This window comes from Lasiosphaeria miniovina (genome assembly GCF_030549165.1).
Source record: "Lasiosphaeria miniovina strain SMH2392-1A chromosome Unknown B0T26scaffold_8, whole genome shotgun sequence".
NCBI classification, from domain to species: domain Eukaryota; kingdom Fungi; phylum Ascomycota; class Sordariomycetes; order Sordariales; family Lasiosphaeriaceae; genus Lasiosphaeria; species Lasiosphaeria miniovina.
The window spans coordinates 405,004-417,324 of record NW_026848227.1 but is presented as its reverse complement, the minus strand read 5'-3'; the positions used below and the strand labels follow the sequence as shown (position 1 = coordinate 417,324).

The 12,321-nt window shown below is 55.2% G+C and overlaps 3 protein-coding genes across 3 annotated transcripts; 1 reads left to right on the top strand and 2 right to left on the bottom strand.

Annotated features, from left to right (window-relative positions):
* Positions 1–52: 52 nt before the first annotated feature.
* On the top strand, positions 53–1,698 carry B0T26DRAFT_756649 (uncharacterized protein; the record flags this gene model as incomplete). Its single annotated transcript, XM_060446133.1, has 2 exons — positions 53–619; positions 1,219–1,698. 2 exons carry the CDS (start codon positions 53–55, stop codon positions 1,696–1,698), a joined length of 1,047 nt encoding a protein of 348 aa, XP_060289930.1.
* Positions 1,699–2,159: 461 nt separating this feature from the next.
* On the bottom strand, positions 2,160–7,622 carry B0T26DRAFT_744190 (uncharacterized protein; the record flags this gene model as incomplete). Its single annotated transcript, XM_060444378.1, has 13 exons — positions 2,160–2,480; positions 2,542–2,671; positions 2,728–2,838; positions 2,904–3,052; positions 3,110–3,265; positions 3,332–3,350; positions 3,422–4,551; positions 4,630–4,877; positions 4,980–6,006; positions 6,109–6,223; positions 6,287–6,399; positions 6,499–6,693; positions 7,362–7,622. The coding sequence occupies 13 exons, from the start codon at positions 7,620–7,622 to the stop codon at positions 2,160–2,162; spliced, it is 3,975 nt and encodes a 1,324-aa protein (XP_060289929.1).
* A 3,464-nt stretch (positions 7,623–11,086) lies between these two features.
* Positions 11,087–11,861, bottom strand: B0T26DRAFT_489905 (uncharacterized protein). The gene has a single exon (XM_060435320.1). The coding sequence runs from the start codon at positions 11,534–11,536 to the stop codon at positions 11,234–11,236; it is 303 nt and encodes a 100-aa protein (XP_060289928.1). The 5' UTR covers positions 11,537–11,861; the 3' UTR covers positions 11,087–11,233.
* Between the last annotated feature and the right edge of the window lie 460 nt (positions 11,862–12,321).

The window sequence follows — 12,321 nt, the reverse complement described above, 5'->3', positions numbered from 1 at the left end:
AGACCTGATGGAGCAAGGCAAACCGTACCTGCTGACCTCGATGGAGATCAATATGGGGTCTGAGATTAAAGTCTCGTATACGAGCTCGAGCGAGTTCTATGCCAGAGATAAGAGGGCAGGCCGGCCGTGGATTTCGCACCTCCCCTTCCCGGTCCATTGCGTTGAGAGCATGCAGACAGAACTACGCCATGCCAAAGAGGACTTCTACTTCTTTCGCCGATCTAGAGCTCAGTGGGACACAGATCCGGCTCCGACTGAGACCATCTACACGCATGACATGAATAGGTTGTTGGTGCAGAGCGTCAAAGATCCATACGGTAATATTGTCTCTGTTGGTGAGCAAGACAAGGACCCGGCCAAGTGCCTAGTGCGAAACGGACATGACTATCGACTCCTGGTTCCTTTCGTCGCCGTGGATGAAAACATGAACCGAAGTGAGGTCGTCTTCGATCTTCTTGGCCAAGTCACGGTCACTGCAGTGAGCGGAAAGCCTGAGGCTCATGAAGGCGACGATGTTGGCGGGTCAAGGCCTGACCTGTCAGAGAAAGCTGTCAAGTCGTTCTTCCAGGCACCACTGCTCCATGCGTCGGACCTGCTGAGCACGGCCACGTCCCGGGTTGTATATGACATGTGTTGGATTCAGCACTTCAACTTTTTTTCATTCATCTCTCCTCCTTCTTCTTTTTGGTCCTGCCAGAGGGCCTCTATTATAGTTGTAAATGGTGGCAATGGTGGTGGCAAAAGTAGCCACACCAGCTGAACTGGCCACTTCATTTCAGCTCCCCTGAGCCTCTTTTCACCTCGGATGACCACACCAGAGCTCAGCTGGGATGAGCTCTATTCCACATGCAACCCTTGTCCATCTGACAATAGCCAATCCAACAACATGCATGCCTACCTCCAGACTAAGAAGTCGAAGAACCCGCAGTCAAATTGGGGTTCGACCCCCGCTGGAGCCAGGGGATGCTCTCGAAACGCCAGCAGGGAAGGAAAGGCAGAAGGCCACAATGTACCACAGATGGCTTACCAACGCTTGGGTCATCAACAACAAGAAGTATAACCCGGTGCGGTGCTATGAGCCCTTCTTTTCTGACACACCGCTTTGAGGACAAGGCGATCCATGGCGTCTCCCCCATCTTCGTTCACGATTCGCTCTCGCGCACTGTGGCCATTATCAACCCGGACCACACGTGGACAAAAAGCGTCTTCTCGCCCTAGGCCCTACAGGCGTGGGACACGACGGATACCGTCCTGATCAACGACCCGGCGCAGGACCCGGATGTGGGTGGTTTTATAGCGCAACTGCCACGGCACGAGTACTTGACCATATGGTATGAACAGCGCAAGGACAATCAGCTCGGCGCGGAGGAGGCTGCCGCTGAGCGGGCGTCGGCCCACAGTGCGGGCACCCCGTCCCTGTCATTCAGCGACGCCATGGGCCGCGAGTGCGTTCGATTTGAGATTCTTCGGCCTTCAATGTCAGCAACCAACCAGACAGTGGTAACCAATGACGTAGTTCTACGCCAGGCGAGCTTTCCCGACATCCAGGGCCCGCCTTACAAAGCCATCGGCACGCTGGGCCGGACCGCCAACCGCATGCGCTATTGCTTCGCGAGGCAGGTGGCCCATGAGCAGAGCATGGACACGGGCGACAAGTGGTCGATCAAGGCCGCCGACGGGAGCATGCTGCGCACGTGAAATTGCAGGAACCAGGTCTTTAGGCCTGTGTACGGTGCCGAGCGGCGGGTCCGTGAGCTGCATGTCCGTGAGCTGCATGTCCGAGACGGTGAGCATGAGTATCTAACCGAGAAGACGGAGTTTGGAGACTCCTGGCCGGATGCCGAAGCGAGAAACGTGCGGCAGAGGATCGTGGCGGTGTTTTGACCAGAGCGGCATCACGAAGACACCAGAATATGACTTTCAGAGACGGCTTGTAAAGAGTACCAGGCAGCTCGTCGCCACAACGCGGGGCGTCATTGACTGGGGCGGCGGCGAGGTCGAGCTAGCCGACGCAACGAGTGAGGGGAGAGCTACAGTGGCTCAGATAGCGACGGTGACAACTATGCGAACCACGAGTCTCGAGTCAGTGCTGTCAGGTCGATGCAGGCCACCGCTAGGGAGAAGGTCTTTCGTTGGCTCCGGCCACCGGGCGGTTTCCTTCACATATACGGCAAGCTGGGTTCCGGGAAGTCAACATTGATGAAGATGTTGTGCGATAGCCGGAGAACCAAGGCAAGGTTGCGCAAATGGGCTGGTACGTAACACGCCCCACGCTTGCCATGTCCGATATCAACTAGCATCGCCGTGATAGTGGACCGGCAGCTCGTTCTCGCCAACTTCTTTTTCTGGAAGCCGGGTTCTACTCTACTAAAGTCTCTCGCCCGGCTGATGCAAGCTCTTCTCCACGACATTCTGTCCAGCTGCCACGACTTGATCCCCGACATTCTGCCTTGGCGATGGAAGCGGGCGAGCGAGGTACCCTAGCACGATGGGTCTCCCGTTGTGATCCATGCAAAAGAAATCCCAGTTGCCTTTGAGTACAGCAATGACCCTTCTGCGAAGCGTAGTTTCGTGGATGCGATGGATGGGAATTCCGTCGATAGAAATATTCTGGGAGCAGTAGGCAAGAGGGTCGAGTAGGCCGAGAAGAAGCACAATAGACGATTTGCCGCTGTAGGACCAAAGTTAGCCGAATTGCAAACCCTCCTGAGCCGCGATTTTGCTCACCTTCCTGTCCATCCGCAGATGGCAACCTTCTCTCCGGGAGAAATATAGATGGTGAGATCTTTGAGTGAGAGGCATGACTGGCCCTCGGGAACGTCGTTTCCGTTATCTGCACTACAAACTGGTCAGGCCGACGAGAAATACACAATAAACTGGTATGCTCTAGAGAAGAAACGTACGTGTATGAGGCAGAAACTCTCACAATGTCAATGGCACCGTTTTCGGGCCACGTCTCAGGGAGTTCAATGTCCTCTTCTATCGACGCCTCGGACGTCATGCCCTCGCAGAAGCTTTTCAAACGGCATAAGGCACCCAAAGACGTCTTCAGCTGAGTGTAGGATTAAATGAAGCTAGTAATACCCCCAGAAAAAGTCATGAGTGCTACCAAACTCGCGCCTGTGAGCGCTGCATTCGTCCTGAGCTGAGTGGCGAGTGTGATGGCTATGGTAGCGATCACGGTTACCGCAATACGGAGCGTCACCGTCAGCCACTGCTGAATCAGTGCGAGAAAGTATGCCGGGCGTTGAGACTCGTTAATAAGCTTGTTGTTGTGCGCAATATGAGGTTAGGCCCAGTTGAAGGCGCGGATGGTGGCTATTCCACTCACGGTGTCGAGTAAGTGCGTGCTATGCGCCGAATACCCGTCATGGTTAGCAGGAGGGACAGAAGTTGCGGGCACTAGCGGGTGGACAACTACTATAATGGGCTCTTGGACTCTAGGTCAAGTGATCGCAGCTGTTTGGAAGTTCGAAGGTAGAACCTATGAACCATGTAGACAATCAACATGAACAAAGGGTAGCTGACAGCGAGATACGGCGAGACGACAGCAATGACGAACGCCATACCAATAACCTCAAATCCATACAGGCATGTGTTGATCATGGAGATGGGTAGCTCGCTGTCGATTATAGTCATGTCTTGCGAGAAGATACTGAGAATGGTTCCCGAGTCAGCGGCTGTGAAGAAACCTAATGGCACCCCGATGGCGGCGCTGAGGGCGGATTTGTGGGCTTCCGTTCCGGAAACTCGTGTCATGAAGATCAACACAACTGCCGCTGATATCACAAGGGTGGTGAGCTGGATACCACGAAGCAGCCCAAAGATGCTAATGTAGGATGCTCTAGAGAGGTTGAGAAGATTCTCAGCCCATTCCCTGAGCCAAATGGTGGAAGAGTTGCTCGCAGCACCGAACAGGGCAGTCATCAATACCAGCCAGAAGATAGAACGTTTACCGGTCTTGCTCACGTAGTAACGAAACGCGCTGAGATCGCTCATATCTCGAGCCTTGCCAAGAGTGCCACCAAGCCCGACTGTATTGTGTCCTCGGCGGGATGGTGGTGATGATGTCGAAATGCTTCCGTGTTCATCATCGCAAAAAGTCTTCGCGTGACGTTCCCGGTCACCTGCTGGCGGCAAAAGGAGCTTTTCATCGCAAGGCAGCTTACCCTTTAAGGTCTCAGCGCCATCAGGGCCCAAGGCAATGACACGGTCTGCCCAGGGTAGATGAAGGGTCGAGCTCGTGCAGAAGATTGCGGTAGTTCCTCGCCTTCGGACGATCCCATTGGGACCGAAGTCTCTCCCAAAGGCATCTTTCTCAGTATTGGCGCCAAGGCAACTGAGGATATCATCAACGGCGAGAAGGTCCGTCTCGAGGTATAGGGCTCTTGCGCGCGATAGTCCCTGCTTTTGACCTCCACTCAGCCCATCACCGTTGCTCCCAATCTTCTCGTTCCCGTCAAAGTCGAGATCGACGTCTAGATGAAGCAAGGTTGCTTCAATGACCTCATCATATCGACATTGGTCGAAGTCTGAGAACCCGATGATGTTCTCTTTGAGCGTAGCGTTGAAGAGAAAGGGGGTTTAGTCGCAGAACCCAATAGCCTCAGAGGCAATTCTTAGGATTACTTGACCACTAGCCACAGGGGCTTCTCTAATAATGGCCTTGCATTGGGTTGTCTTCCCAGAGGCTACATGACCAGTGATCATAGTCAGCTGGCCGTAATGCATAGCAACATTGATGTTCCTCAGCACAAATCTGTCTTGAGTCCAGCCAAAGCTGCCATCGATGATCGACACTGCTGCCTTCTGTTTTTGACCACAATCAACCAGTTTGCCGCCGCTGTCATCGTCGTCGTCGTCGTGCACCTGCCTATCTGTCGGTTGGGTTCCTCGGCCACACTGATTCGCAAGAACACACGGCGCAAATCTCCTATGATCGACATGGAACTCGGCTACGAGCGCGTCCTAAATGCGACTTAGACAGGTGAGAGCAGATTGGAGCGGTGGGAGCTCTTGAAAAATCTTTGCTAGGGGACTCGAGAGTAAGGTGAGATATGATAGAGCCGTAAATACGCTCACAACGCCAAGATTGTTGGGTGCGAGTGCGAAAGCAATCAAAGGTGTGACGGCTGCGGGAGCTTGCGCCATGGTCGTGGTGAGAAGAACCAAGGCGCGCCATCGATTTCCATATGCAATCTCGGCCTCTCTCAGTAGCTGGATCAGGTGCATACATATATGTTCCATCATGCCCGTCACCTTCAATGATCGCATATTTGCAATGGCAGTGGCTGTCGAGCTGACTCGGCGCTCAATACCCGACATCCATGCGACCTGTCGTTTTCGGCCACTACGAGCAGCTAAGGCTATGACGGTTGCGCAAGTCAGAGCAGTTGTGATAGAGGCCAGAAATGCCATGCTAAGCTGGCGTTGCAGCAACCACAAACCAAGCCCAAGCTCAACAGTACAGGCCCAGAACTCGTGCAGGCTGATGAAACCGTGGACGATACGCTCAACGTCAGTGCTCATCAGGGTGACGGCTGCTGTGGGAGTGCTGTCCCTGACACCAAGCTTCGCCGCGACTGTATTGCGGTAAATGGGGGTCACAAGGCGGCTGCGGAGCCTGTAGAGTGCTCTCCATTGGTAATAGACGTACAGCGACGACGAGAATGCGATCTCGGAATAGATCAAGACACCTGCACCGGTCAAACCATGCCCAACTCGGGCATTGGAGACATCGGCTGGTTGGCTCAGGTAATTGAGCAGCGCGCGAATGAAGAACGTTTGCGAATAGTTGAAACCCATTAGGGTAACCCTCGGGACTATGGGAAGGAGAAACGGTATAGCGAGGAAGCGAGCGAGATCCCAGCCCAAAGCAGTTCTGCCAGCTCGATAGTCTTGGGGTGTCCAGCGCTGGGCCGCTTCAGCCGTCATCCCATGGTCCAGGGCGTAGAGGGTATCAAGCGAGAGAGGCCCTTTGTACCCGTCCCAGAACATGCGGTTCATCTAAGCATACAGGGCCAAGCAAAACATGCTGTTCGACTCTTCCGGGCTGTGGGTCTTGGCGTCCCACCGAAGCCATTGAGTCTTGTGCTGAGCTTCCAAGACCAAGGAAAGCGCCTTGACAGCGGCCGACGCTGTGCAGAGGCGAGCTTGTACGGCCCCTAGGGCGTCACTAGCAACCAGCCAAACCGTTCTCGCTTGAAAAATGTCGAAAAACAGGCTGAGAAACATTTAGGCGTTTAGAAGAAGGGATGGACGCGGAGATGCCGAGTGCTCAGCTGACGATAGCGCTATCATGGCAAGCCCGGAGGCAAGGTTGAGAGAGGCAGCAGCAATGGACAGCTCGCGCTCAGGCACTTCATATGCAAGGGTGAAAAGGACGGAAAGAGTAGCGAGCTGCAAAGTGGCGAACGAAAGGGTTGTTATCTGCGAAGGTTAGCAGTGCCTATGGAACATAGGTGAGGGCAACGTGCGCGAGCATTTCTAGCTACTTACAATCTTGGCCAGATGAAGGCTAAGACCTCGTACAATCCGAGGTCGGGGGACCAGGTAAGCGAGTCTAGCTAGTGACAGGGCAATGAAGACGGATGCCGGGATGATGGCGAAAAAGACTTTTTGGAACTTGATAGTGAAGTCAAAGTCATCCCGGCAGCCCTGGACGGTAGGGCCCAGGGAGTTATCGCTGAGACACTTTGAGGGGCCCATAAGGAAATGCTAAGAGTTGCGAGAACGAGAACGAGAAAGGGCAGGAAGCCAAAGGGGAGGGGTAGATCGGATAGAAAGGAATGAATTGGGAACACCCTTCTTCAGCTCGGGCCCCTGGGGGCTTCCATCTCAGGTAGGTTTCCGGCATTGACACCACCCCAGAACACAATGCCCTTGCTGTCCAAGCCTCAGTCAGCACCAAACAGCCCGCGCGGCCCAGGGTAGACCTTGTCCTCGGGCGCCGCGAGCTGCCCCATGGGCACGGGGTCGACAGCAGACAAGCGCATCTCGCCCAACTCGATGACGGGCACCTTATCGCGGATCAGGTCCTTGGCGGCCACGTCTCGCTGCCGGCGTCGGCGGTGGCAGGGGTGGTGGTTGTGTCGTTCTGAGGGGTAGCCGCCGCCGCCGCACCTACACGGTCCAGTGTGCTCGGCGTTGCCGGCAAACAGGTGCCCGCCGTGCAGCACCAGGAAGCCCTACTTGTCGTCGGCGAACAGATGGTGGCCGTGGCGCTACGCCAGCGCCGTGTCGAGCTGCGTCGTGCCGCGCAGCTGGCTCTAGCCAGGCGCCTCCATGTCGAACAGCCATAGGCAGTTGGGGTCGGCGGCGTCTGCGGGTGACCCGTCCGCGCCGATCCCCCCGTAGATTACAATGTACTTGCCGCCCCAGGCGCATGTAGCGTGCCCTTTGCTCGGGGATGGCGCTAGGGTGATGCCTGAGGAGGTGTCTTGCATGGCGAAGGCGGAGTAGGATGCGTGCGCGATCTCGGGAGGGGAGGTGGCTGAGTCGGGGAGGGATATGGCGTGCACATCGGTCGAGCATAGGTTGCCGTCGGCATCTTCGCCGCCGAAGATGTAGGCTTTGACGCCGAGGACGGTGACGGTGTGGTGGGATCGCGCGAGAGTGGACATGCTGGTGGGGAGGTTGTCAGTGCCTGAAGGTTAGGGAAAGAAATGTAGCAGAGGATGGGGAGACTGCTTACGAGGATGCGCCGTCGCCGCCAGCCGATGTTGTGAGTTCTGTCAAGGACACCTTGGGAGGTTGGGTGGGCGATGCAACGGCCACTGCGACGCCGGCTTGAACGTCGTCGAAATGACCTGCTCGGCGATGATGGCTCCTGGGTCCCGGCTCCTGGGCTCTTCTGGGTGCAATGGGCTGCAATAGGCTGCAATAGGGCCACCTCCTGCCACCTGCTGGAAACTGGCACACTCGGACCGTACCGGTGCGTGCTGTTGTGTTAACAGAGGTAGTCAAGGCACGGCCGCGGGAGAACCCCTTCCCATCGACGATTACGCAGGGCATGCAGGGAAGGCAGGGCATGCAGGGCATGCAGCCACATTCCTCACATGCTCGCAACAGGGCCTCACCAAGCGAAATCTTGGAAGAGTCAAAGAAAGCCAATAGTTGGATGCAGCCATGAATTGGAAATAGGCAGCCAAGTCTCCCAAACACAGGCTATGACCGTCGTTGGAGATGGGGGATGCGGACGCAGTCCGACGGCGACAACGAGGAGGACGGCGACCAAAGATGTCGAGTTTTTTTTTTTTGGTCCTATCCTTTCCGGAGGGTCTTGTCACGAATCGGATCAGTGGATCGTGCGAACTCGTTCATATCAATCCGCTGGATCACCGTGCGTCTTATTAGAAGCTAGACGACAATTCCGGTTCTGTGAGTATATGTATGGTTTCGACATCGCTAGTGACAACGAGATGGATGCTGACACAGGCTTAACGATCTGAGTGCATGGTCTGGCGCAGGGTAATCCCTCCCCCCCCCAAACCCATGCTCAGTGTGCCGTAGCGCGCAAAATGACGGGCACGGGGGGGCACGCTGCGTCACAGCACAGGGAAGCAAGGTCGGCAGCCAACCAAAGGTGGGTGGGTCATTTGCTCCTGTCGACGATTTGATACCTGAGGCATCAAAAAACACCCCAGTCGGTCGGAATTGGATGTGCAAGCAAGCCCGGTGTTGCATAACTCCCTTTTTTCCAGGCAGTTGTTGACACCCGAGACAGCCAGCTCGACCAGGGCTCAGTCGAAGCACCCGGCACCCGCCAAAACCTGGCACTTCGCGTATTCGCCGAAGATTTTATTTGGACTAACATATTTCTTCACTACCAACTTTAGGTCGATACTTGGCGCTCTTAGCTGACGGATCAGACGAACGTGTTTTCGTTTGCGCTAAGGGCATGGGCCTGCACACTAGAGAATCACATCGTCGATGAGATAGTGGAGGCTTTGAGCCAGCATGGCCAGCATCAGGGCTACCTGGTTTCCGAGATTGAGCACTCGCCCACGACTACCACCAAAACAGAAACAAAGACGCGGTCGAGGATATTTATGCTTCGGCTGGCTCGGTCTCGCAAGACCTGTATCCAGCCTTCATCAATCCCGAGCAACACAAGACGTTCGGAACATTAACGCGCAAGAGAAAGAAGGGCGAGGAAGGGGAGCTCGCCGCCATGATGAAAGAATTGGTACTCTATTAGGTATCTATCTAGGTGTCGTTCCCGGTACCCCATACAGGCATTGACGACGAAGGAGTGAATGGAACCCGCCGGAGACCCGCTAACCTCACCCACCCCCCACCCCCCGTTTAGCCAGCGGCCGGCCTGTATATTTCTTTGGTTTCTGAGGCTTTGCTGGCTCTCTGTGGCTCTAGTGTTTATGCGTCTTTGTAATGTTGTGGGTTCTGCGACGTGTACGATTTTGCAGTTTTTGTAGATGGTATGGTTTATAGATTGGACACAACTTGGGCTCTTCTGCCACTGTATCGTCGCCTCTAGCATCTCTTTCCTCCTCCTAACTATAAGGCCTGTCATCTACTACTCCCCAGTCCTCAAAAAGGACGGACGGGACGGGGCCACTGGGTGCGGCGAAACCGGTCTCGCGCGCCTTCTTACGACTCTGACTGTAGAATTGTTGCGGCTGGTATCAATATCGTTTTACCTGTTGAACCCATTTTCATGCCCGGCAGGGAGCCGAGAGTCGTCTGCTGCAATTTTCCAGCGAGAAGGTGTGAGGGTCACATGCAGCTGATAGCAACGCAGCGTGGGACAAGAGTGAAGACGGTGAGCCGGAAAAGAGGCACCCCTATCGGCAGGTGAATTGGAACCCTACTTGGGCCGGCACAGGCGGTGGACGCGGTCACGAAAGACACACCTGCTCACTAAGTGTGTCACCACCTACGGTAGCTAGCTGTGAAATGGAGCCTTGGAGAGAAAGACGGCAGTCAGGCTATAGTGCTCCCACTGACTGGACGACTCATGCACACGGAGCCTGCCACAACCCAAACCCAACCCACCCCCCTCGACCTAATCGTTTGGCCTCCCCAGCTCGAACGTTGCAGGATCTCCGGTCTGGGAGGGCCGAGTGCATTATATAACAGACTTGTGTCTCGCCCTGTAGGCATCAAGCAGAGGTAGCCGCCAGGAGCCCAGGACGCTGGACAAGAATACTAATATATAAAGAAAAGACCAGGAGGGCCAGGAGGTCCAGGCTGACCTAACCCCAAGTGCTTCGCCCCTCACCCCTCGCCCACAACATTGTTTCCCGCAGTTCGGCGATAAGAATCCTCGCCATGTGCACTTTTACGCTCCGGGTGTACAGCTGTGGGCATTACAAGAAGAGCTTGAGCAAGCCCTGTGATGATGCTAAAGAGGGGGGGGAAGAGTGCGATAGCGGTAGTGGAGTCTCGTCGACAACCGGAACGTTTTGTTACTTCAATGCTTGTGACGGAGAGGCCGGGGTTGTTCGTTAAGTCCCAGGTAATGGGGTACTATACCGTTTCTCATTTGGAGAAATTTCTTGATCTCCTTATAGGGAACAGGACGGATGGCGGATTTGACGCAGGTGAGGTTGAGTAGGAGGATTTCTAGTTAAACGGTTTGGGAGAGGGGCGTCCCCCGACAAGACGGGCAATGACTTCGCTGAGGGGGGTGCGTGGATAGGGACATTTAGTAGCTAGCGCAACGCTCCTTAGCAGTTGCCTTTGCTTGTCGGCGCAACAGGCATCCGCCATAGCCAGCATAATTTGTTCAAGGGCCCAAATATTATTATGTTGCTGCGCCGCGATGCTCCACGACACTGCATCTTTCTTGCTCTCCAGCAATTCCGGACAGAGCCACTGACGAGTGACGCCTCCGATGCCGCTAATATCGATCAGCACTGCGCAACACTGGAGGCTTCAAATCCATATGAGCTAGTCCGCAGTGGTGCATTTCAGTAAAGGCTGAGGCGTTCTGGAGCGCCCACTCGCGCCAGCGCTCTCTAGCCTCGGAGAGAAGAGAGGTTGGCGATTTCAATGCGCTTTCCAGTGTGCCGTTGGACGGTACTCGAGGAGGCACCCGTGTAGGACGACGGTATCACACTCTTTGCCGGGTTGGGTAGTCCGGTATGGGTTCTGCAAGACAACGGCCACGACAAGCTGGATGATAGAGAGACATAATGGGCTCGCTCGACCTCCTTGTAGACGTACAGTGTCTCGTCGCCCTAGAGGAGCACCTTATAGACGGAGTCGCTGTTTAGCTCTTCTTTCTCCCAGATTTCAGAGAGCCATCTAGCGGGGATGCCATAGCTACTATCTTAAATAGGGAAGCGGATTCGGAGCGGGTCTTCCAGGGTACGGGCCCAGAGGTGTTCATGACGGAGGCGTACTCGCTATCTGCGTCGCTATCTGCGCTTGGCTGTATAGTATAGGGCAGCTTGACGCTCTCTGGGCCGGGGTCAAGCGATAGGATAACCTCGGTAACCGTGTCATCCAGGAGTAGGATCTGGCGAAAATCAATACAGCGGCAGAGGTCTCCGAGGTCGTTCCGTCGCTTCATTCCCTTGGCAACAACGATTAGGCGTGTGCTATCCTAAACAGAAGTGTCAGAGAAGGTAAACTTAAGGTGCCACTAGGAGCGAGAGGAACGCAAAATGGGTTTCATCCAGCGCTTCTTGCCACATGCGCTATCCGCGCTACACGTCCTCGGACGGTTCTGTGGCTACTGGTTCTAGTAAGCCCCAGGCCTAGCGCGCGGCAGAAACCAAGAAGTGGCGAATGCTACCGACAAACCCTAGGGTTGAGGTCATGGCCATCGTCATCGTGGAGGGATCAGATCTGGACAATTGGGGTGTGCGGAGACGGGTTGAATTGACGAAATCGTCGGTGCTGTCGCTGTGGGGTGTGTTTCTCAGATGGCGGGCTCAACTCCCCCTTCCCCCCCCCCCAACACGACTTCGTTTTCTAGTCAAAGGCGAAGCATCATTCCGCCCCAAAATAACGTTACATACCAAGCAGGAAGCAAACAACCGCCTGGCAACGCCTCGAACCTGGGTGGCTGCCTGAAGTACGGTGGGCAGCCCGGAAGATGGTGGGTGGACAGTCGGCGGACTGGCTTAAGCAGTTCGTTGACGGGCCGTTGGTGCGGCAGTGCCTATTCTAGGGCAATTGTGCCTTGAGATGGTCAGTGGCAGATCACCTACGGATATAGCTGATAGCGACAAAAATGATCCCCGCAACGGGTTTCCAGCCCGTCCCCGGCACGCTTCCAGCTCGACACCAGCTAGCTGACCTGCTTGGGGGCGCTGAACCTCGCAACAGTGCGGAGAAACCTAAAAAGTCCAG

Bases quoted from the DNA above. Each gene is read 5' to 3' on its own strand.
- B0T26DRAFT_489905 (XM_060435320.1), bottom strand. From the start codon at position 11,536: ATGAAGCGACGGAACGACCTCGGAGACCTCTGCCGCTGTATTGATTTT.